The sequence below is a fragment of the Narcine bancroftii genome, chromosome 6 (genome assembly GCF_036971445.1).
Source record: "Narcine bancroftii isolate sNarBan1 chromosome 6, sNarBan1.hap1, whole genome shotgun sequence".
NCBI classification, from domain to species: Eukaryota; Metazoa; Chordata; class Chondrichthyes; order Torpediniformes; family Narcinidae; genus Narcine; species Narcine bancroftii.
The window spans coordinates 5,221,704-5,245,098 of NC_091474.1; the positions used below are offsets into that span (position 1 = coordinate 5,221,704).

Below are 23,395 nucleotides of genomic sequence, written 5' to 3' on the forward strand. Positions count from 1 at the left end.
ACATGTTAGTTGAATAATGACACAAAACTGCTGTAGCCCTTGAATTCAAACTGACTAAGCTAATTTACAATTTCCTTTCGTGACCACTTCAGTTGGGGTTTTGTGTTTTTAGATTTACAGGCACTGAAGTGAAGTCACAGTTACCATCATGGCTACAGCCACATGTCAAAGTATACGATAACTTTGGACATATAATTCGAGATGTATCTCAATTTTTCCGTGTTGCTCAAAAAATTGTAAGTGTCCTACATTTGAATTAAACCTACAGAATGCGACAACCACTTTTTAATAGAATAAAAATAATTTTTCTGGGAGTTTGTGATATTCTTCAAATCTTCATATCCTTATAGAATAGTTAATAAATTGCACATTATGTGTTTGCAAAACTGTTGTTAGCAAAGTTGATCTTTTCGTTTTTAGTGACATTTTTTCCAGCCATGCACCATAGCTTAAAAGTTAGTTATTACAGATGCACGATCCTTTATCCCGACATCTAAAATCCGGAAACCTCCAAAATCCGGCAAGTGGGGACTGGCGGTTGGGGGAGGCAGCTGAGGGACCGGTGGTCAGGGGAGGCAGCCGGGCGACCAAGGGACCGGCGGTCAGGGTCCGGCGGTCAGGGGGAGATGGTTGAGGGACCGGAGGTCGGGGGAGGCAGCCGGACGGCCAAGGGACTGGTAGTCGAGGGAAACTGCCGGGCAGCCGAGGGACCGGCGGTCAGGGGAGACATTCGGGCGGCCGAGGGACCGTGGTCAGGGGAGGCGGCCAAGGGACCGCGGTCGGGGGAGGCGTCTGGGCGGCCAAAGGACCGGAGGTTGGGGGAGGCGGCTGAGGGAATGCAGTTGGGGGAGATGGCCAGGTGACTGGAAGGGGGTGGGGGTGGATACGGCAGCACAATTCGGGTGGGCTTTCTGAAATCCGGAAAAATCTGAAATTCGGAACACACTGTCCCCCAAGGGTTCCAGATAAAGGATCGTGTACCTGTATAAGTTGTTTAACCCTTTCATGATAAGAATGAATGGAATATAATTTTAAATATATATCTCACATATACATGTCCATTTCATAGCTGATCAAATTCTTAATTTACCCCAGAACATTTGTGAGAAGTAAATTCCTTAACTGTGATTTTTTTTATATATGAAAATGGGTTTGACATTCTCTATTGAAATGTAGCTTCAATACAAAGTTTTATTTTAAACAATATGAATCTTCTAGGCAAGTTAAATGAATTCACAAGTTACAAGAATTGCTTGCATAAACATTATTGCAGTAATAAGCCTATAACTTAATAATGTTTCTATTGTACATTTAGATGCCTCCACCAAAACCCAAGATGGTATCTTCCAATGTCCAATGCTCGGAACTAAAATCTGGTACCTCATCCTTTTCTGCTGCATCTGGACCAATTCTGAAGAAAGCAAAAACTGTAGATTCTCATGTCCCAAGCCTCAAAAGAAAGCGTGCTGGTATAGTGTGATTTTACTGTAAATGGATCTAAGAAGACTAGCAGTAGCTTGGGACATCTATTTCGAGTCATTTTGTATCGTCAAGGCTGCCAGTGAATTGTGGCATAGTACTTCAGTTTCTAGTTGCTGGTTTAATATGTTGTTTGGATTATGACACTGTGGTCAGTTTTTGAAAAAGGTGCTGTTCCTGTTTAGTGAGTGGTTCCTTACACATGTACAGTGGCTGTGGTGTATCCCACCCACACCCAGCTACTCAGCTCAATTTCTCTGGAAGCACCTCCCAAACCCACAATTTTTTTCAATGACAAAAAGAAGCAGGAGCAACACTAGAACATCACCACTTGCATGTTATCTATGATCCACACACCTTCCTGTCTTGGAACTATTTAGCCATTCCATTATTGTCATTGGATCTAATGGCTGCAACTCCCTACCCAACAACACTTTCTGACCACGTACATTAGAAGGAAGCTGGCCCCTGCCTTCTCAAAAACATTTAGAGTTGGGCAGTAAATGCTGACCTTGCCAGTGGAAACTTAATCCCAAAAAAAGAATATTTTGAAGAATATCTGCAGTTATTTTTTTCTCTGTGCCATTTGGAAAAATGGTTTAATGAAGTGTTATATTTCTCAGAACCAAGAATGCAAGTATTTTCATAATTTAATGCCAATTTCATTGTTTTCAAACATATCCACGTGCACAAGTTAAGGTAACAAACCATTCAGTTATCTGTTCTCTCTCCATCCCTGACTCAAGGACCAGGGCCAGGCCTCTGCTACCATCGGGAAAGAGACCCAGGAGCCTGAATATGAGCACTTAGTGGCACAAAGACAGCTTCTCCTCCTCTGTCATCAGATTCCTCAAAGAACCATAGGCACCACCTTACTATTTCTTTTTATTGCATTATTTATTTGGTAAGGTGGTTTATAGAAATAAATATTTGCAGTGACGCTGCCGCAAAAAAAACAAATTTGTGACATGTTCATGACAATAAATTCTGATTCTGAATTATGTTTCTAAAGTAAGTTATTGTAACTTTGAATTTTTACACAGCTGGGCCACCTGGGGAAGATGGAATGGCTAAGCTCTGCATTGAATATGACGGAGAATCTGCAAACACAAGAAAGAAACCTGTGAATCTACTTGATGCTTTAGAACGCAGTGAAATAAAAGCTGATGAAGGAATGTCCTTGGGTGAGAAAAAGGTAGGAGGAATACTCAAGTAAACTATCTTTGTGAAAGCATTTACAATTTAGCACCACAAATGGTCTCCATTACCCAGTCTGTTCTTGTACAATAAACACAGAACCGTTACCTTTTTACTGAACTTTTTCAGATTTCTTATTCTCCTTGAAATGTTAGTTTTAACTGTCCCTATTTAATCTCTATTATTTAATCAGACCATTAACTCAACTTGTTTTTCTTTGAAGCTGCTCTTAATTACTCTAATTTACCCCTGGGAGAGAAAGTAAAAACACAGAGATGCTGGAGGAACTCAGCCGGTCTTGCAGCATCCTTAGGATATAAAGATAGAGTTCCAGCATTTAGGGCCCAAGCCCTTCCTCGAGGTTGTACAATCACAGTGTCTGCAGACTTCCGTGTTTCACACCTGGGAGAGAAAGAACATTTGGTTCTCAAAAGCTATGGTTACTGCTGCAACTAGAGCCATTTCTATGTTCTTAATTTTTTTACATTCAGTAGCTCATAAGCATAGATTTCAATTGAAACATCCCTGCCAAATTAAGACCTTCTAAAAGCCATTGTCATAATCCTAGCTAATTAACTGTAAGTGAAAAACAGTATGTATTTTAGTGTACTTGTTTAATTGTTTTTGGCATGAGATCTATGCTTAGAATTTTTTATGAAGTTCGACTTTTTTATCATCTGACTGTTCAAATACAAGACAAATCAGCCTTTCAGACATCTCACTCAGACACAGGCAAAGAAATAACACACAGAACATAATAATCACATTTTGGGGATGATTTACTCAATACTGTTCATCAATCTCACAGCCTGGGGGAAGAAGCTATTTCCCAGCCTGATAGACCTGATTTTGCTGCACCTCCTTGATGATAGTGGGTCAAAGATACTGGGTGCTTGGATGGAAAAGGTCCTCAGTAATTTTTTTCAGTCCTTTTTAAGCAACATTCCCGGTAAATGTCATTTTTTTTCCTAGTTTCTCTGAAGTAAGCTCTGTACTTTTGATTTTTTTTGTCAATCTGGGAGATTTCATCACTCTGGTAACACTGAATCTAAATGTCATGTTTTCAAGTCAATTGAACGATGGAAAATAGAGAGATGGCCTAGTGGCTTAAATGTTGACGTGAGTTCAAGAATCAAGCAAATTCTCTGCCCACAGCTTCCAACACTCTTCAACCCCAGTCACCCTTACAATCCTGGAGCACCGTTAAGATGTATGTGGCACAGAATTTTGCTGAAGGATCAGCCTGTTAAATATGGAAACATATCAAGATCGCCATACTTACTGGGTAGCACACACATTGCAATTGCAACAGTGTGAGTGGAAGGCTCCTCATACCACTACATGTTCAAATGTCTTCATACATTTGTTTTTAGGGGGATCCATCAAAATTTTCAATTGAGCAACCGAACACTCTTCTAAATCCATGACATTGCTACAATAAATGGCAACATAATTAAGAGTTATGATATTTGCATTAATTTACTTCTTCCATCATTAGTGAATTGCTTCCAATTGCCTTTTGGTTTATAGATGAATGTGACAAACTTTCTCATTTGTCTTTAGACAGCTAAGATGACAACCACATCATTTAAACATGCAAGTGGAGAGCAGAGAGGAGGCAGAAAAAAAATCACCCTTGTGAATAGCCTTGTACGTATACGTGTCATTTCATCCATTATTTTCATATTCCTTAAATAACCTTGACTTGCTGTACTGAGCAGCATTTTAAAGTTTAGAGGTGACAGAACTGAGATGGTGAGGATGATGGGCAAGGATGATACAAGGCCAGAAACATACCAAAGTTTGTCTGGAGAAATGTGAGGTGGTATACTTTTATCCAAAAGCATAATGATGTAATAGAGATCTAATTGCAAATCTTTGCAATTGGCAGTATAGGTTATTAAGGTGATCTGAGATGCATATTGGTTATTTGAGTTTATAAAAATAGAAAAAGAACGTAAAAGATTGCACTAGAACAGGTGAACAGAACCTTCAGGAGGGTGAGTCCTCAGAAAGCATCCTGCCAAGACGGTGTCCCTGGCCAGGTCCTTAAAACCTGTGCAAACAAACTGGCTGGAGTTTTTGCAAAACATTTTCAACCTCTTAGAGCAGTGGTCAGTGGTCACCTTTCTAAAGAGTCTGAGGAAATTTGGCATGTCATCAAATACTCTATCAAACTTCTCTGTGCACTGTGGAAAGTATTCAGCCCAGTTGCATCACACCCTGGTTTGGCATACAAGTGCCCAAGAATGCAGAAGGTAGCAAGCATAGCCAGGTCCATCACAGGCTCTGATCTCCCATCCATTGCAGACATCTATGTGAGAGGCTGCCTCAAGAAGGCAACCAACATCATAAAGGACCCCCAACACTCTGGTCGTAACCTCTTCTCACGGCTACCTTCAGCCAGAAGGTACAAAACCAGCACCTTTGTAGGTTCAAGAAAAGTTTCTTTCCAATCAGTCTTCCCCTTGGTACACCGATCAGAATTTATTGTCATGAACCAACCATGAAATTCGGTGATTGCAGCAGCATCAGGAGTGAAAACGTTCATATTATAAACCCTCTTACAACATTACTAAAAATAAAAATAGTGGTGCATGAAAAATAAAACAATATCTTTGGTTCATTGATTATTTGGGAATCTGATAGCAGCAGGGAAGAAGCTATCCTTGTGCCATTGAGTACTTGTCCTTAGGCACCTGTATCTTTTCCTGGATGGTAACAGTGAAGAGAGCATGCCTGTGTGGTGGGGGTCTTTGAGGATAGAGACTGCTATTTTTAAGACACCACTTCTTGTAGATATCCTGGTACCTGTGATGTCGCAGGCCGAGTTAACAACCCTCTGGAATTTATTCTTGTCTTGAGAATTGGCGCTTCTATACCAGGCAGTGATGTAACCAGCCAGAATGCTCTCCACAAGTACATCTGTAGAAGATTACGAGAGTTTTCGGTGTACCGAATTTCCTCAGACACCTCACAAAGTAGAGCTGCTGGTGATTGCATCAATATGGAGTCTTCAGGTCAGATCCTCAGAGATGATGACACCCAGGATTTTGAAGTTTTTGACCCTCTCCACTACTGAGCCCTCGGTGAGGACTGGGTCATGTACCCCTGACTTCCTTCTGAAGCCCACAATCATCTCCTTGGTTTTGCTAATGTTGAGCGCAAGGTGGTTGTCGTTACACCACTCAACGAGCTGATCTACCTTCCTCTTGTACACTTCTTCATTGTCATTTGTAATTCTGCTGACAACTGTGGTGTCATCGGCAAACCTGTAGATGGCATTGGAATTGTGCCTGGCCACACAGTCATGGGTGTATAATGAGTAGAGCAGTGGGCTAAGCACGCATCCTCAGGGAGTGCCCTGCACTGTCTTCGCTAGCACAAGTCACTTTTTTGCACGGGATTTCTGTGAATGTTTATTATCTATCTTGTGTAATTATTGTCTCTTTTAATACTGGGTTATGACCAAATGTGAAATGTGGTTGAGTTCCCATTTGAAATCTGTTCATAGAAATCTTCTTTGAAATGAATTGTGAGTATCTGTTGAGCCTTTCCTCCTTTTTTCAATTTATTCAATGTAAAAATGAATCATTCCTTGTAATAGCCTCAAAAGCTAGAGAGTTTTCCAGACCTTGTATGTGATGTTTCGTTGAATGTCTATGCTAATTTGTTCATTTCCAAGTTTTTGAAAGCTTATGTTGCTTCATATAGAACTGTATTAAAAGTATTCCCACCTACCTCAGTGTTTGAAACTGTAATATTTAATCATACGGGAAATGCAGCTTTAATGGATATTGCTGTAAGGTTATTTTTAAAAATTTTTACTGATAATCTTTTCGGCAATAAGTTGGCTTATATTTGAGAAAACAAGGTTGACTTGTTTATTTTTATCTAGGGATCTGATATACTGTCACTATCAGAGAAAACAAAAGCAGAAAAGGCGAAATGTTTCATAATAGCTGTGAAAGAGGCTCTCAGCAAAGCTAACTATGAGCACTTCACAGAAGCAATGCAAAAGTATAAAGTTACTGATGATTTTCACACCATGCTCAGCAAGATGGCAGCTCTCTTTACAGAAGATTTGAGAAAAAACAATCTTCTGCGAGGTAATTAATTGTAAAGAGTTTTTTGTAAGTGTATATAGAAATATGGTTTTCAAAGAAAGAGAAATGACTCCATAGATTGCACCATTCACAGTACAACTCCGATTATCTGAAATGGTCGGGACCAGACCTATTTTGGATGACTGAATTTTTTGGAGAAATGGTCATTTTTTAAAAACAGCCCAGTAGCAACAGTAAATGTTTAAACAATAAGGGAAGGCTTTTTAAGCTTTAAAAAAAATACTGGCCACCGTGACTCATCTTCAGTGTCTCCGCCAATCACCAAGACCTCCCAACCGCCGCTGCTGATCCCCGACATGTCCCCACCACTGGGGAGGTTTCCTGGGCCGGTGGAACACTCACTGGCGAGTCGGCGGGCACCTGTCTCCCCATCGGTTCGTTCTGGCAGGGGCTGTTCCAGTTTTGCGTCCGCCACTCCGGAAATTCATCGGACTGCTTCGGGGCGGCTCCAGCACCTCACAGGCCCATTCAGGAAGACAGCTCAATGAGGGATCAATGGCCATCTTCGTAACCCATAATCCCCCACGCAGCTGGAACCGCTCTGCCAGTGCCAGGGAAACGTGAATGCCTGTCCTGCTCCTGCCTGGGAGGCCACTCTCCTTGATGATTGCTGAGACAAGGGATTCTTCCAACTGCTTGTGGCTGGGAGACAATAGCATTCAGTTTAAGAGGGAGAATTAGAGAGAGAAGTCAATTAGGGATAGGTAAATAAGAAATGGAAAGAGAGGGGAGGGAATTAACTGAAATGAGGGCCATCGTTCTAATTTCATGCCGGGTTAATTTTTTTTTCAATCTGAAGTCAGTTTGGCTCTGAAAAATTTCAGATAACTAAGAATTTCTGATTGGTTCGGATATCCTCACTTATCTGAAATTTTTCACAGGTCAACAGATGTCACTTCTGGGTTCAAAAATATTAAAATAAATGAGGATTTTGGATAATCTGATTTCAGACAATTGGAGTTGTACAGTAATATTATTGTACTTGGTGGATCTTATGTTTGCTATATACTGTCCTTTGGCAGTATTTTCTTTTACACCTACCTGCAAGCTCTCTGGAACAGTAATGACAGGTTTTGCATTTCATAATCCAGTAAATTATTTTGTGTTAGTGTTAGAAGTGCTTCTCTGTGTTGAATTAGCTATACTTGTAATGCTAATATTTTTGGACCAATCTGAATATTGGAGGGGTTCCATCATTAAACTATTATTTTCTTGGATAACTCAGGGATTATTGAGTATTCTTTACAGTGCTGTGGAATAACTATTGCGGCTCGCAAAGTTTAAACACTTGTGCATTAAGATAAATTGATTTCTAATGCACAATCAAATTTGGAACTCTATTCCGTTTGTGAAAAATGTCCAGATAACTGTTAGAGAACATCTGGAAAATAGCAACCATAGAACATTACAGCACAGAAACAGGCTCCTTTGGCGAACCATTTTATTTTCCCATTTCCACTGACCTGCACCCAGTCCATACCCCTCCATACCTCTCCCACCCATGTACCTGTCCAAATTCTTCTTAAATGTTAAAATTGAGCCCGCATTCACCACTTCAGCTGGCAGCTTGTTCCACGCTCCTATCACTCTTTGTGTGAAGATGTTCCCCCTAAACTTTTCCTGTTTCGTTCTTAACCCATGTCCTCTTGTTATTACATCTCACCTCCCCTCAGTGGAAAAAAGCCTATCTATATTTACTCTGTCTATCCCCCTCATAATTTTAAATACTTCTATCAAATCTCCCCCCATTCTTCTATGCTCCAGGGAATAAAGTCCTAACCTGTTTAACCTTTTCCTGTAATTCAGTTCCTGAAATCCAGGCAACATCCTAGTAAATCTTCTCTGCACTCCTTTTATGTTACTGATATCTTTCCTGTAGTTAGGTGACCAAAACAGCACGCAATACTCCAAATTTGGACACACCAATGTCGTATATAACTTTACCGTAACATCCCAACTCCTCTACTCAATACTTTGACTTATGAAGGCCAATATGTCAAAGGCTCTCTTTACAACCCTTTCAGGAAATTACGTATCTGTATTCCCAGATCCCTCTGTTCTACTGCACTCCTCAATGTCCTACCATTTACTGTGTGTTGTCTTTTCTTGGTTTGCCCTTCCAAAATGCAACACCTCATACTTGTCTGTATTAAATTCCATCTGTCATTTTTTGGCCCATTCTCCCATATGGTCCAGATCCCTCTGCAAGCTTTGAAAACCTTCTTTGCTGTCCACAATGCCTCCAATTTTAGTGTCGTTTGCAAACTTGCTGATCTAATTTACCACATTATCATTCAGATCAATGATATAGATAACAAACAGCAATAGTCCCTTTGGCACACCATTATTCACACTATATTTAGATTTGTTACAAGCCTAGAGGCCCCATAAACCCAGCAGCAATAAATATTCACCAAGACAAATGGTTACTTAAGCAAAGGTTGTTTTTAATTATCTTTAAACATGAAAATAGATTCACACTTTAACTTACCACTATTAACCTTTGTCTTGTGCACGTTGAGACTCGGTTTTGTTGTTCTGACATCATCTCATGGGCCTTCCAACCTCCTCTCATCATTGCTGCTCATGAGACCAGAATCTTGATGATTCTGTTTGAGCTGAATCTGGAAGGATAGGTCATCCTTTGAATGCACACCAAAGAGTTTTGTGTTCTCCACTCTCTCCTTGGCGGAACTGTTGATGTGCAGTAGAGAATGATCAACCTTTTTTCCTCCTGAAGTCCACAATCGTCTTTTTTGTCTTGTCCACGTTGAGATTCGAGTACCAATTTTCAAATTGGAAGGTTATGAGCAGGAGACTCCTGGATTTTATTTTCCTGACGCCGTTCTACTTCAAAGATAATGGAGAAAACTTTCAGTGAATTACATTGAGTCGGTTTTCCTGCAGGAACATCCAGACATGGCAATAGAGAACTCTGATATTGCCTTATACTTCTGACTTAATACAATTGTATCAGTTTAGAGTGTTATCAAATGCTACATGATGAAAAGCTAACATAGTGAGATATATCTTTATGATTTCAAATACTCCTTCATAAACAGATTTTTATCAATTTGTTCGCCCACATCACAAAAAGATGTTTGATGAAGCCTGCTATAATTTGACTGGTGAAGGCTGTGGATTTAAACCTGAACATGCAATTCCACGAGAAGAGAGGCAGAAAGCAGAACCCAATGCTAATGCAGGTACATAGTTTAGAAGAAGAGTTCCTCATTAGCTGGAATATGTTTGTTCTTTATTGGTTTCTTTGAAGGAGAAATCCACTTTGCACGTTGTCGTTAGTGAAATAAGTACTTTTAAACATTTTCCAGTAAGTTGTAATCCTCCTTGTCGTTCATTACTGAGAAAATACAAACATTTGCAGAAAAGGAACCAACTGAAGGGTACTGTTCAACAATGAACCCCAACCAATTTTTAAAACATTTTTAAAGACTTCCTAAAATAGAGCGTGACCAGAAAATATTATTTCCACATTGAAGATGTTCTAATGGGAAATTGTAAGAGAAAATTCGGGAATTATACAAGGTTCCTCTTTGTCTTGCATGTTACCTCAAACCCTTTGTAGAGGCCTTCTGGAAGGATGTGGTCTAAAATAGTGTGGTGAGAGACAAAGAGGTGGTGAGTTTAAATTAGTCTGTGAAGCCAGATTTTGTGCTCGAGATTTTGACGATTCGATGGAATCTGACACGTTTTTACTGACGAAAAGTATATTTTAATGAATGTCTGAGAGACCAAATAAAAATAGCCCAAACTCTCGTGGAAATCTGGGTCCTGCATAACTTCAAACCAAGTATTTTATTGCCAGGTATTTTTTAAAAGATACTCCACTGCATACGCTGTCCCCAATCAAGTTTACTGACTCAATGTGCACCTGAAATTGGTACGTTTATAAATTTCATGACTAAATCAAAGTGTTGTAGGTTTGTAATTCTGGAGTTGTGATTTTGTGTGGCTCTTTCAGTAACACATAACAATGGTACCTGTTTATTTGGGACATTTTCAGTATGATTAAGAAATAGAAAATGTAAATTAACCACTTTTATTGTAAAAGATTGCAAGAAAAGTTACTGTAAAAGGTTTATATTTCCAGAATTCTGTTTTAATCATTTCCTTACCAATAACTATAACCTGCGCTTCTTCCCAAATGTTGATGAAGGAAGAATCCACAAGCTAATTGATGGGAAATGCAAATAGTGTAGTTCCTGTATTACATAACTACTTCACAGCACTGCATTTACTTTCACTTTAAGATATATTATCTGATCATCCAGCATGTACACATTATACATTTCTTGTATAGCTAAATGGTTTCAGATTTGATTCCTGATTTGTCCTTGCGTTCAAGCTTCTGAAATTGAGCAATTTTTAAAAAAATGATTGAGATGATTAGGAGCAAGAAGGCTGCAAGTGGAATGGCTAAAAGCAAAGGCATTTTTGTACATGGGGTAAAAGAGAGACATGACTGTGCAGACACGTGATGTCAGCCAGTAGACCGGGAAAAGTTTAAAAAGATGACTGCCATATCCAGTGGGTGGCAGAGTGAGAGAGTAGCAAAGAGGTGGGGCCTTGGCTCAACGGGCTTAGGCGGTAACAAAGTGAGGTAGACAGGATGTATGTGTGTGAGGCCGGTGTTCTGTGCTTGGTGTCAGATGTGGGAAGTCCTAGAGTCTCCTAGCCTCCTGGACGGCCAAATCTGCACCTAGTGTATCGAGCTGCAGCTCCTAAGGGACTGCAATGGGGAACTGGAGTTGCAGCTCAATGACCATCGTCTGGTCAGGTAGAGTTAGGAGTGATAGAAAGGCATTCACACTGGGGCCACGGGAGACAGACAATTAGGACAAAGTCAGGAGGGGGAAGGGAAGAGTCAGATACTAGAGTATACCACTGTGGCTATACCCCTTAACAATAAGTACTCCTGTTTGAGTTCTTGGGAGGGAGGGGGGAGGAGGGGAGGTAGCAACATGGCTGTGCCTCTGGCACAGTCTGGCCCTGTGGCTCAGAAGGGTAAGGAAAGGATGGCAATAGTGATAGGGGACTCTATAGTTAGGGGATCATACAGGCTATTTTGTGGACACAGGAAAGAAACTTGGATGGTAGTTTGCCTCCCAGGTGCCAGGGTCCGGGATGTTTCAGATCGTGTCCAAAATATCCTACAGTGGGAGGCCACTCTCATTGATGATGCCGGGACAAAGGGATTCTTCCAACCTCTTGCATTTTGAGAGGGAGAGTTGGTGAAAAAAAGTCAATAGGGGAAGGTAAAGAAGAAATGGAAGGAGAGAGGAGGGAATTACCCGAAACAAGGACATTGTCATTCTAATTTCACTTCAAGTGAATTTTTTAACCTGTGAGCTCAGTTCAGCTCCGAAAAAAAAATTCAGATAAATGAGGGATTTCTGATTGTTTCAGATATTAGTTTTTTTTAAATTTTGGATAAATGAGGATTTTGGAGAATCCAATTTCAGATCATTAGAGCTGTACTGTGTTAGTGTTAAACGGAATGACTTATTTAGTTTGTGTAACTGTCCAAACTGTCATATTGAATTTTTCCTTTTTTGTTTGTATGTTTTTTATTAAAATCAATAAAAATATTTTAAAAAGAAAGAAGAAGACGTGCAGTGTATTGGCCTTCATTAATCGTGGAAATGAATTGAGGAGCCGAGGGGTAATGTTGCAGCTGTATAGGACCCTGGACAGACCCAACTTGGAGTTTGTAGAGCGCATCGAAAGAATCAAAAGCTTGTTGATCCAAACCAAGGCTTTTATTAACTAGAAGACTGGAGCATATCACGAGTAGGTCGACCAGTCCAGCATGACCTGGTCTGGCTAGGAGCAATCCTTTAAGACCTGCCAGTAGGTGTGGCTACGCTCTCAGCCAATCACAGTCATCCTACACTCCCATCTGTACATATACACATTGGTGATAGAATTTGTACTATCACAGAGTTCTGTGCTCAGTTGTGGTTGCCTCACTACTAGAAGGATGTAGAAGCCACAGAAAGGGTACAGAGAAGATTTACAAGGATGTTGCTTGGTTTAGGGACCAGGCCTTATGAAAACAGGTTGAGTGAACTCTGCCTTTTCTCCTTGGAATGTGTAGGATGAGAGGTGACCTGATCGAGGTGTTTAAGATTATGAGAGTCATTGATCATCAGAGGGTTTGCCACAAGAGGAGACGGTTTAAGGTGCTGGAGAGTTGGTACAGAGGAGATGTAGGGGTAAGATTTTTACACAGAGAATGGTGGGTGTGCAGAGTGGGCTGCCAGCAATGGTGGTGGAGGCAGATACTTTTTTTTTAAACTTTATTTAAAATTTTTATAACATGAATAAAATAGAAAGTTACCTACTTCGCCAGACTGGAGGCAGATACGATGGGGTCTTTTAAGAGACTTTTATAGTACATGGAGCTTAGAAAAATAGAAGGTTATGGGTAAGCCTAGTAATTTCTGAGGTAGGGACATGTTTGGCACAACTTTGTGAGCCAAGGGGCCTATATTGTGCCTATATATGTTTCTAAGTCATGAATCAAGCTTGATTCTCTCACTCTGTGAAGAAAAATTCACCATCTGGAATTGTCAAGCTAGACACTTGCATCAATAATAGCAGGTTTACTCAAAGCCATGTTCCCCAGTGTATTTTCTGCTTTCCAAAGCTCATTGTAGGATGGTGTGATAAATAATGGCAGCTTACTGTAAATTCACAAATCAAAACTTTGATTTCTTTCTATGGTAAGGTTCAGGTGAAATCTCCGTCTTGATTCACAGGGAAACGCAGATGCAAAGTTTATACTTGCATTTTAATGGGAAAACGAAATGATTTAGAAATAGGCAAAATTCCAAATCTTGATGAGTGTCCATGAGTTGTTACTAGAACTCTACTAGAGGTCTTGGGGGAAAAAAAGTTGTTATTTTAGTTGTGTAAATAGGAAGCTGCAAATTATTGCCTTTCTGCTTAAAAAAGGATAATGGTAATTCATCATTTTCAATACAGGTGGTGAAAATAAGAGTGAAATTGAGTCTGCACCCTCTAATAGAAATAAATTCACATCAATTGCATGTTCATCTCAGCAGCTAAATGCTTGTACTCACCTTAACCAAGGGGGACAACATTTAAATTGTGGGTCGACAGGAAAAGGTACAGTATATGAATTTATTGTGATATAGACTGCATATATATATTCTTTCCAATCATTATCAATAATCCAAACTGGAAAAATTCCTATATGCACAATATTTAGGAAATGTAAACACATTTAGATCACTGATTAATTTATCATTTCTATATAAGATCCATATTACAAGATGTGTGTTTTACGTAAGAGTGAAATTTTAAAATCCTGTGGGGAAAAATTGGACTTCATGATCACAAGATCATGAAGTAGGTCCATTGGCCCATTGCGTCTGCTCCGCCATTCTAATCATGAGCTGATCCATTCACCAAGTTAGCCCACTTCCCCGGCTTTCTTCCTGTAACCCTTGAGGCCCTGACTAATGAAATACCTCTGCCTTAAATACACCCAACAACGTTGCTTCCACAGCCGCCTGTGACTAAAGAAATTTTTCCTCATCTCTGTTTTAAATTGATGCTCTTGTATGCCCTCTTGTCTGAGAATCCCCTTCCAGGGGAAATATCTTTACCATATCTACTATGTCCAGGCCTTTCAGCATTCGAAATGCCTCTGTGAGGTCCCCCCCCCCCCCTCATTCTTCTGTCCTCCAACGAATACAGTCCAAGAGCCAACAATCATTCTTCATCTGCTAACCCTTTCATTCCTTGTATCATTTTTATAAATATTCTCTGAACCCACTCCAACATCAGCACATCTTTTCTCAAATAAGGTGCCCAAAACTATACAGTACTCCAATGTCCTTATTCTTCCAAAATAAATTGAATGAGATTTTGAGCAAATAATTTTTCAAAATTGATTATATAATTTATTATCACTGTATTAATGTTGGCTTATAGGTGAAATTTGTAATTATGAACTAATCAGTTTCATGTGTTCATCTCCACAGTAGAACAAAAGAAACAACAATTACTTGCTGCTTATATTAATGATGCTAAGAAAGCTTTAGGACCTTGTAAATACAACAGTTTCTCAACCATACTTAAGACCTATAAAAGGACGGATAATTATGAAAACATGGTGTCTCAAATAGCAGGACTTTTTACAGAAAAATCAGAAGACTTTCATTTGCTGAGAAGTAAGTTTCCAGTATTGGTGCTGAATTCTGTCGTAAGGGTGTATCTGTTTATGAAGTAGTTCTCCAAGGCTACATCTATCTCTGAGTGTTATTATAGTTTTCCATTCTTCCAAAATATTCATAATATTCTCCTCAAAATGACCACATGTTCCAGTGATTGCAAAACAACTTTACAAAGCGCCAACATCACTGTCAATATTGTATTGTTATTTGTAAAGAGGTTGATGCTGTGATTGTGTTTTCAAGTACGGGGTTGCCTGATCTTCTGAACATTTACTGTTATTTTTCCTGTTCTCCAGCATCTCCAGTTTTTTCTTGTTTTAATGTAGACCACATGATCTTCCCCTTAATCCACATTCCATACTTTGTTAGTATAGATTCAGGAAATGACATGTCGAGGGGGTTTTTTCAACTATGGTATACGGTGTGTTCTTTACCCCTATTTAATTTTATTAAACTATCTCTATTTTGTTTCCAAGAACTCCACAGGATCTGATAACTACAATCTGGGGCTCTGTGGCTAGTGCAATCTCCAAAGGTTTCGAAGAAAATATGACTTGCTGTTTTATGACAAGATTAAAATCAAAACAGCTATATTTTATATCAGTATTTATAATATAGAATTCTTCCCTGGAATCTCACAGTTTTTCACCGTGGTTTTCAACAACTAACACTGAAATCACACTTCATTTAATATTATCATGATCAATCTAATTTGTCAACAAACTCTTCGGAGACGGACGGGCTTTAAGATGATCACAATTTTGTTCAATTTATAGTAACTGTCCAGGCCACATCATGGGCAATTTTTGAGGCTACATAGATTTCCATAAGCAATGGACTTCTTTTGAGTTTCCCTTTCATATTTTGCATCCATCACATACAGGAAGATATATTGAAAGTGGTGGGAAAGAGGGTGGAGCTGGGTGCATTGAGTTTAGAATCTATCAGCATCAGGTTTATAGTCGTGAATGTGGCACAAATTTGGTTGTTTTGTCGCAGCAGTATTGTGCATTACAGATGCAAAATTGCTATAAATTACAGTTCCAAAAATACAATATTTAAAAATAAATATTTAATGCAAAAAGAGAAAAGAAGTGAGGTAGTGTCTGTTGCTTCATTGTCCGTTTAAAAATCTGATGGCAGAGGGGAAAAAGCTGCTTTTGTAATGTTGGGTCTGCATCTACAGGCTCCTGTACCTCCTTCCTAGTGGTAGTAGTGAGAAAAGACCTGGGTGCTTCGGATCCTTGAGGGTAGAGGCTGGTTTTTTGAGACACTGCCTCCAAAAGATGTCCTTAATGAGTGAAGACCAATGCATATGATGGCACTGGCCAAGTTTGCAATTCTCTGTAGCCTTTTCTGGTCCTTTGCATTGGCACTTCCTTAGCAGACAATGATCAAACCAGTCAGAATGCTCTCCATGGTACATCTGTAGACATTTGCAAGAGTCTTTGGTGACATATCCAAACTCCTCAAACTCCTAACGAAATATAGCTGTTGGCGAGCCTTTTTCATGATTGCAACGACATGATGGCCCCATGATAAATCAGAGATGTTGACACCCGGGAAGTTTAAGTTCTTTGCCCTCTCCACTGTTAATCCTTCGATGAGGACTGGTTTGTGTTCTCCTGGCTTCCACTTCCTGAAGTCCACATCCATCCCTTGGTTTTGCTAACATTGAGTGCAAGGTTATTGTTGTGACACCAGTCAACTCGCTGATCTTTTTCCCTCCTGTTCACTTCCTCGTTGCTGTCTGTGATTCTTCTAACGACTGTGGTGTCATCGGCAAACTTGGAGATAGCACTTGAATTGTACCTAGGTACACAGTCATGGATGTCGAGTGAGTAGAGGAATGGGCTAAGTATGTATCCTTGAGGTGTTGATTGTCAGTGAGGAGAAGATGTTGTTACTGATCCACACTGACTGTGGTCTTCCGATGAGGAAGTCAAGGATGCAGTTGCAGAGGAAACTGCAGAGATCTAGGTTTTGAAGCTTGCTTACAGAGCCCTGGGAAGATACAGTGAAGGAGGCCTATGAACACAAAGAAACTGAGATTCACTGAGCTTGCAGCTGATGTGCAGGAACGTGGCTGGAAGGCAAGGGTCCGACAGGTAGGCTGCAGAGGTTTTGTAGACACATCAACATCAAGGCTACTCCGGGAGATGGGAGTGCGAGGAAAGATACACTGAGAAGTAGTCAAAGATCTCTCCAGTTCTGCTAAAAGGAAAGTCAGATGAGAAGAAAGGATTCCACCTGGTCCCCCAAGTGGATGAATGGTGTCTAGGGGGAAAGCCCGAGATGCCGGGATTCACTGCTGAACCCTCTGGAGATATCGTGGGTCTACCAGCGAAATACAGAGGATGTAGGCGCCCACTTGATAACCCAGAAGATGCCACCGCTCTCTTGGCTACCCCACAGAGTCTAGGCTCCAAGACTCAGGAGTGCAATAAGGGATATTTAGTTCTACATAACATACCATATACCTGTATCTCTTGATCGTGTGGTCCAGAAGTTGTATGCAGATGGGGAAAAAGCACAAGAAAATAGGAGCAGGAGCAGTCCTTAAGCCTACCCCATGTTCAGTGTAATCATGGCTGGAAATGAAGGACACTTGGAAAACCCTAATGACCAAAATTCATACACAAGTTAATGTGGGAAATTCAGAGAAAACTCAGTGGAGCTTGTATTGGAACTTTGCTGTGGGAGAATCATCTTGTAGTGTTGGAAATTGTTAAAAGTAGTTTTCAATATCAAATAATGACTTGAATGATCAGTAGCAATGGTTACTCATTTACGTTTACAGGGTTTTATATATTTGTCAGAGCACATCACAAAACAAAGTTCGACCAGATGTGTAAAGAACTAACGGGAACAGACTGTAAGCAGCTCAAAGAAAACGAGTACCAGCCTGATAGACAAGGGGGAATTCTGATCATGGAGCAACAGAAGCCTCCTGAACATTTAGTGGCAGAAAACGAGATGGTTAGTAAGAATGGTAAGTAATTCCGATGGAGATGTTTTGTATATTTATCCATGTTCAAGTTTTGGCTTTCACATGGATATCAGTTGCCCTCTTAATTATGCCTCAAACTGAGACGGCACACCAAATAAAACTCATACTGCACTTTTATATTTATTCTGGCCCTGTTACAATGCACATTGGAGAGTCTGCTCAATTAAAAATATGCCAACAAACTGAAACATGACAATAGTACAGTGTTTATAATATTGCTTTTACAATTCATCAATGTCCTGTTTTTTCCTTGTGGTTTGTTTCTAATCATTAGTGGGTGATTTATACTGGACTTGCGTTACAATAGTTCCTCATCAGATAAAGTTGTGTCCCATAATGACCTATATTTCAACTATCTGTTGGTATTGAATTTCAGGACCAGTTTTTCCTAACTTAATACACCTCACTTAATAACCCATTCATATCTCTTCCATAGAACTATAGAACACTACAGCACAGAAACAGGCCAATGGGCCCTTCTAGTCTTTGCCAACTATTATTTTGAGAGTCCCATTGATCTGTTTCCATTTTATAACCCTTCAGATCTCTCCCATCCGTGTACCTATCCAATTTATTCTTAAAACTCAAGATCGATCCCGCACTATCCACATCAGATGGCAGCTCATTCCACACTCCCACTACTCTCTGAGTGAAGAACTTTCCCCTAAGACTTTCCCCTTTCAGCTTAAAACTATGACTTCTTGTATTTATCTCCTCCCATCTAAGTGGAAAAAGCCTACTCGCATCCACTCCGTGTCTATCTTTCATAATCTTGTAAACCTCTGTCAAATCTTCCCTCATTCTTCTCTGCAAGGAATAAAGTCCTACCTGTTTAATCTTTCCCAGTAACTCAACTCCTGAAGACCTGGCAACATCCTAGTAAATCTTCTCTGCCCTCTTTCAATCCTATTGATATCCTTGTAATTTGGCGACCCAGAAGTGTACACAATATTCCAAATTTGGACTCACCAATGTCTTAAATAACTTCAACAGAAAATCCCAACTCCTATACTCAATGCTCTTCCTTAACATTAGACATACTCATGACTACACTGATTCTTTCCACATGATCTTTAAATTAACTTTGGCTGGGTTGGCCTAATTTCCCATCATTCCTTTTCAAAATATATGTCCCAAAAGTTCTTCCCAGTTTTTTTATGATTTCTGGGGATTTCTTGGTATGTGATAGCCATTAACTGTCTTTCACAAGAAATGCTGTGTATTCTGTACATAAATATTTTTGTTTTAGTGAATTCAATTTGTTTTAATCTATATGTTTTGAATTAGAGAATTGGAAGTTTTACAACTAATTCTTGCATTTTTCAAATCAGTGATACTGACCTAAACATTCAAGAAATTCCACTATTTCATTTGGAATAGGTTTGCGCCATAATATGCAGTACATGTAATGGAGACACGTTATTACTTCTTATAAATACAAACTGAGCATTTTAAAGTCTTTTAAGTTGCCAGGTAGAGCTGATGAAATATGCACGATACATTTGTTTTCTTTTATATTTCCATTTTAAGGATATTGAAAATGTTATCTTGAAGAAGCATTCTATCAATTACAGATTTATTAGAATAAAGAACAAATAATTTTTTTCTCTTCATGAACCTTTTGTCACCCTCCTGGTCACCTTTGAATATCAGTGGAACAGAAAGACATCTGCATATTCCACATGGACCTTAAACTCAGAGGACATGGAATTTGGATGGGTTGGAACCAAATGACGTCTTAGTCAGCTGTAGAGTGAGGAAATGTGCTTTCAGTAGAACAGTAGGAAATGACAAAATCGTGAGCAAAAAGGGCCCTTGTTGAAAGGTGCCTGTCCATTTCTCTGGATGTGGTCTGCCCTGCTCAGTCCCTCCAGTTTCTCATTGTTTATTCGAGATTCCAGCATCTGTAGTTCTTGTACTTCGGTGACGAATGAAATCCCTAACAAGGGTTTAAACTGTAATGAATTTTTAACTATGGTAATCTTTAGAAATGTTTATTTTCCCCAATACAAAATACCAAATTCACCTTAACAAAGGGCTCAGGCCTGAAACCTTAGTTCTATATTTTTCCCTCCTATGGACACTCCAACATTTTTGTATTTTTACCACACTTCTGTGTTTTACTAACAAATTTATGACATCATTTTACAATGTAGCTGTAAATTGAGCTTCCAATAAGTAGATAAACAAGATGCAGCAGGCATGTTCGAATGTTATCTGATATTGTCACCAGTTTATGCGTGATATATTTTTCCATTTTGATATTTAATAGTTATGTCATATATTTTTACTAGATGAAGAATCTGTTTCAACCCAATGCAAAATTTCTGCATTCTTTCCAAAGAGTGAGAAATTAAAACAATCAAGTGACCCAGGAACATCAAACACTTGGCAAAGTGCTTATGACAATTCAGTGAAAAGTTGTCCCTCTAAAGTTCAGGAATTGTCAATGAAAAGTATACGGCCACCAATATCAAATGAATCACCGTTGCCTTTCTCTGAAGTGAATTTGAAATTTGGTAAGTTGCAGTGAATTAAATGATTCTAAATTAGATTTCCAGCTGACAATATTTCTGAGAGTGAATTTACACACATTAAGATTTCCAAATCCCTTTTAAAAAAATTATTTATTTATTTTCATTTTCACACTCGCCACTTTCAGGTTTTTGCCCTTCCCTTTGCTTTCCCTGGTCTGGACAAAGTGTCAGGTATTGTTCATTGATGGTACTCTTCCTCTGTCTTTTGGATATGACATTGAACAAAGGCTCCTTCAACTGCCCCATTGGAAAAATACCGTTGCACCATCTGAAAGGGAGCAGAATTCTTCCACTGTCCAAGACAAAATTTATCTCCCAGTCAAAACCTAAAACCTTTTTAGACAGCAATTAACACAATGAAATAGATGACCAGACCATTTTTTAAATGATTGTACTTCAGCCCATTTAAGGCCAATACATTCAAAGTTTGTAATCCATCCTAAATTACACTGTCTTGCTCAGTCCTCATGTTCAATGTGGATTGCCTTGAATGGGTTGAAGTACAATAATTTGGAAGAGGTGCATAAATGTGTAGGGAAAAAAATTAAGATTGGTTTTACATTACTTTGAATTGTAATTGAACCCATTAATAGTAGTTGCTCAATAAAATGTATAGATTTGGTGTTTTAAATATTGGACAACTTTTGCTCTTTAAAACTATTTCTGCACTTTCTCTCTCTATAGACAGATTTATTATTCTCAGACTCCTGATTTTCAAGTGTCCAAAGAAATCAAATCACTATATGGAATAAAGAAAAAATGCACACTTTTAGTTTTCCTGTTATTGGGAAGTAAAATATAGAACATCACATGGACCCTTCAGCTCACTATGTAAACCTCCTCCACAACAATCTAAACCTCTACCTCACACACATAACCCTTTAATTTTCTTGCATCCGTGTGCCTATGTAAGACTCTTTTGAATGACCCTGTAGCACTATCCTCCACCACCACCCACAGCAATGGACCCACCGTTCTCTGTGTGTAAAAAAAAAACAAAAAAAAAAACAAAAAAAAAAACTTATTTCTGACATCTTCCCTGTACTTTCCTCACTCACCTTGAGCCAGTTGTCCTGTAGTATTTGCTATTGTTGCCCCGGGAAAAAGGGCCTGGCTGTCCACCCTATCTAAGCACCTCATAATCTTGTATACCTCCATTAAGTCACCTCTCATTCTTCGTTAGTCCAAAGAGTTGCTCTGTCAACCTTCAGTAAGACATGATTTTGAAGTACATTAAGATTAACTTTAAAACTAATTATACTCTTACGTTTTGTATATTTTCACCAAGCTTGTGAAATATTGATGCTGTTTTATTGAGTACATTCTGCTTTCTTGGAGAACAATAATTACTGCCTTATTCTTTCTCGATTTCACAGTGTCTGGCTAACCTATTATTTTGGAATATATTCTCATTTGAACTCAGACTTTGAGCCACAAAGGAATGTAGTCATATGTTCATTCAGTGGTAATTTAGTCAACACTAATCAGCATTAATTAGTAAATTTAGAAAAGGACTGAATGTAGCTCCTGTTGTAGCAGCTTTGCCACATGAAAATGTGGGCTGACAGATTTTCCAATCCAGCAGGAATCTGTCCTAAAACTCCCCAAAAGAGCATAAAATCTCTCTTTGCTGGAACCAGCTGCTATTTGCTGTTTCATTTTCTCCATAAAATGTACTGAAAGGAATTATATAGGAGCTGTTAAATTTGTATGAATTTTTTATAAAGAGATATGTCAATTTTGCAATATATTCTGCCAGATTTCCACTGTACACTCTAGATTTGATGCAACTGTTACGTCACACACCAGCACCAATAGAAACTTGCCAAGACAATTTTAATTTTTAAATAATATTTTAATTATTAATAACTGATAATATAACACCTTATCTAACTTATCTAAATGTAGCCCCCAAACTATGCACAAATGAGTGTGTGTGTGTGTGTGTTACCCAAGACCATTACAGCTTAGGCACATTCTGGAAAGTTATTCCAAAGTGAGTCTTAGAAATCCTGTGTAGACACAAAGACTCTTACACTGATGCAAAGAAGTGATTACGAATGAGGTAGGAGAGACTGAGTGACAGACTGCCAAAAACTCACAAAATCTTGTCAAGTTACTTCCAGAGTGGATGACCTTTCATACAAATGGTGGTCGTAACTCCCATTTTCCTTTCGTAGGGGAAACAAAACAAGTGGCTTTCACAATACTTCCACAACCCAGATGTAGGTCAGTCCAGAATGATGATCACAAGGGTCAGAATCCAAATGCAGTATTTATCCTGCTTTCAATACCAATATACGGGTCAGTCAAGTGATCTTTCCTTTGGTCACGGTGGGATTTAATAATTCCCTTTCAAAGTGACCTTTCTTTTGGTCATGGTGTTATACACTAATTCTCCTTCAAAATGACTTCCTTTGGTCACAGTGGGGATCAAAACAAACAAATTGTTCATTATCACACAGCCACTCCAGCACAGTGTTCCTTCAGATGGCTGTTGCTCAAAAGTGCTGTTCCTTTAAATTGGCCCCTGATCACCAAGTGTCTTGTTCCTTTTAAATGTTTCACTCACATCTCTCTCCACACCTGTGCCTGGATAAAAGCAACAAATGTTTCTTCACTTTGGGCCCAGACTGTACCTGATTATTCTAACTCAGTTCTCTCCTTAGTTGTGAATGGTCTCAGCTTATACTCGCCCTCAATTTGTTAACCCTTAAACTGACACAAACTTTTCATTTAAAAATGAAATGGGAGCTTGTAGTACAACGATGCTGCTTAGTTGTCAGGACTGAATTCACCTGCTGTTTGTCCTGCTGGAAG

General features: G+C 39.2%; 1 protein-coding gene across 4 annotated transcripts in view; it reads left to right on the top strand.

The window, feature by feature from the left end:
* The window catches only part of rtel1 (regulator of telomere elongation helicase 1), a 94,416-nt gene that overhangs the window by 68,331 nt on the left and 2,690 nt on the right, over window positions 1-23,395 (top strand). For 2 of the 4 annotated variants that reach the window (XM_069883707.1, XM_069883710.1), the window contains 10 exons: window positions 113-236; window positions 1,316-1,469; window positions 2,523-2,674; window positions 4,240-4,326; window positions 6,575-6,785; window positions 9,866-10,009; window positions 13,812-13,955; window positions 14,837-15,025; window positions 17,829-18,020; window positions 20,333-20,557. In XM_069883707.1, coding sequence (XP_069739808.1) covers window positions 113-236; window positions 1,316-1,469; window positions 2,523-2,674; window positions 4,240-4,326; window positions 6,575-6,785; window positions 9,866-10,009; window positions 13,812-13,955; window positions 14,837-15,025; window positions 17,829-18,020; window positions 20,333-20,557 — 1,622 coding nt within the window. Of the gene's footprint in view, window positions 1-112; window positions 237-1,315; window positions 1,470-2,522; window positions 2,675-4,239; window positions 4,327-6,574; window positions 6,786-9,865; window positions 10,010-13,811; window positions 13,956-14,836; window positions 15,026-17,828; window positions 18,021-20,332; window positions 20,558-23,395 lie in introns of those variants that run through there. The other 2 variants (XM_069883708.1, XM_069883711.1) reach the window with 2 other exon arrangements.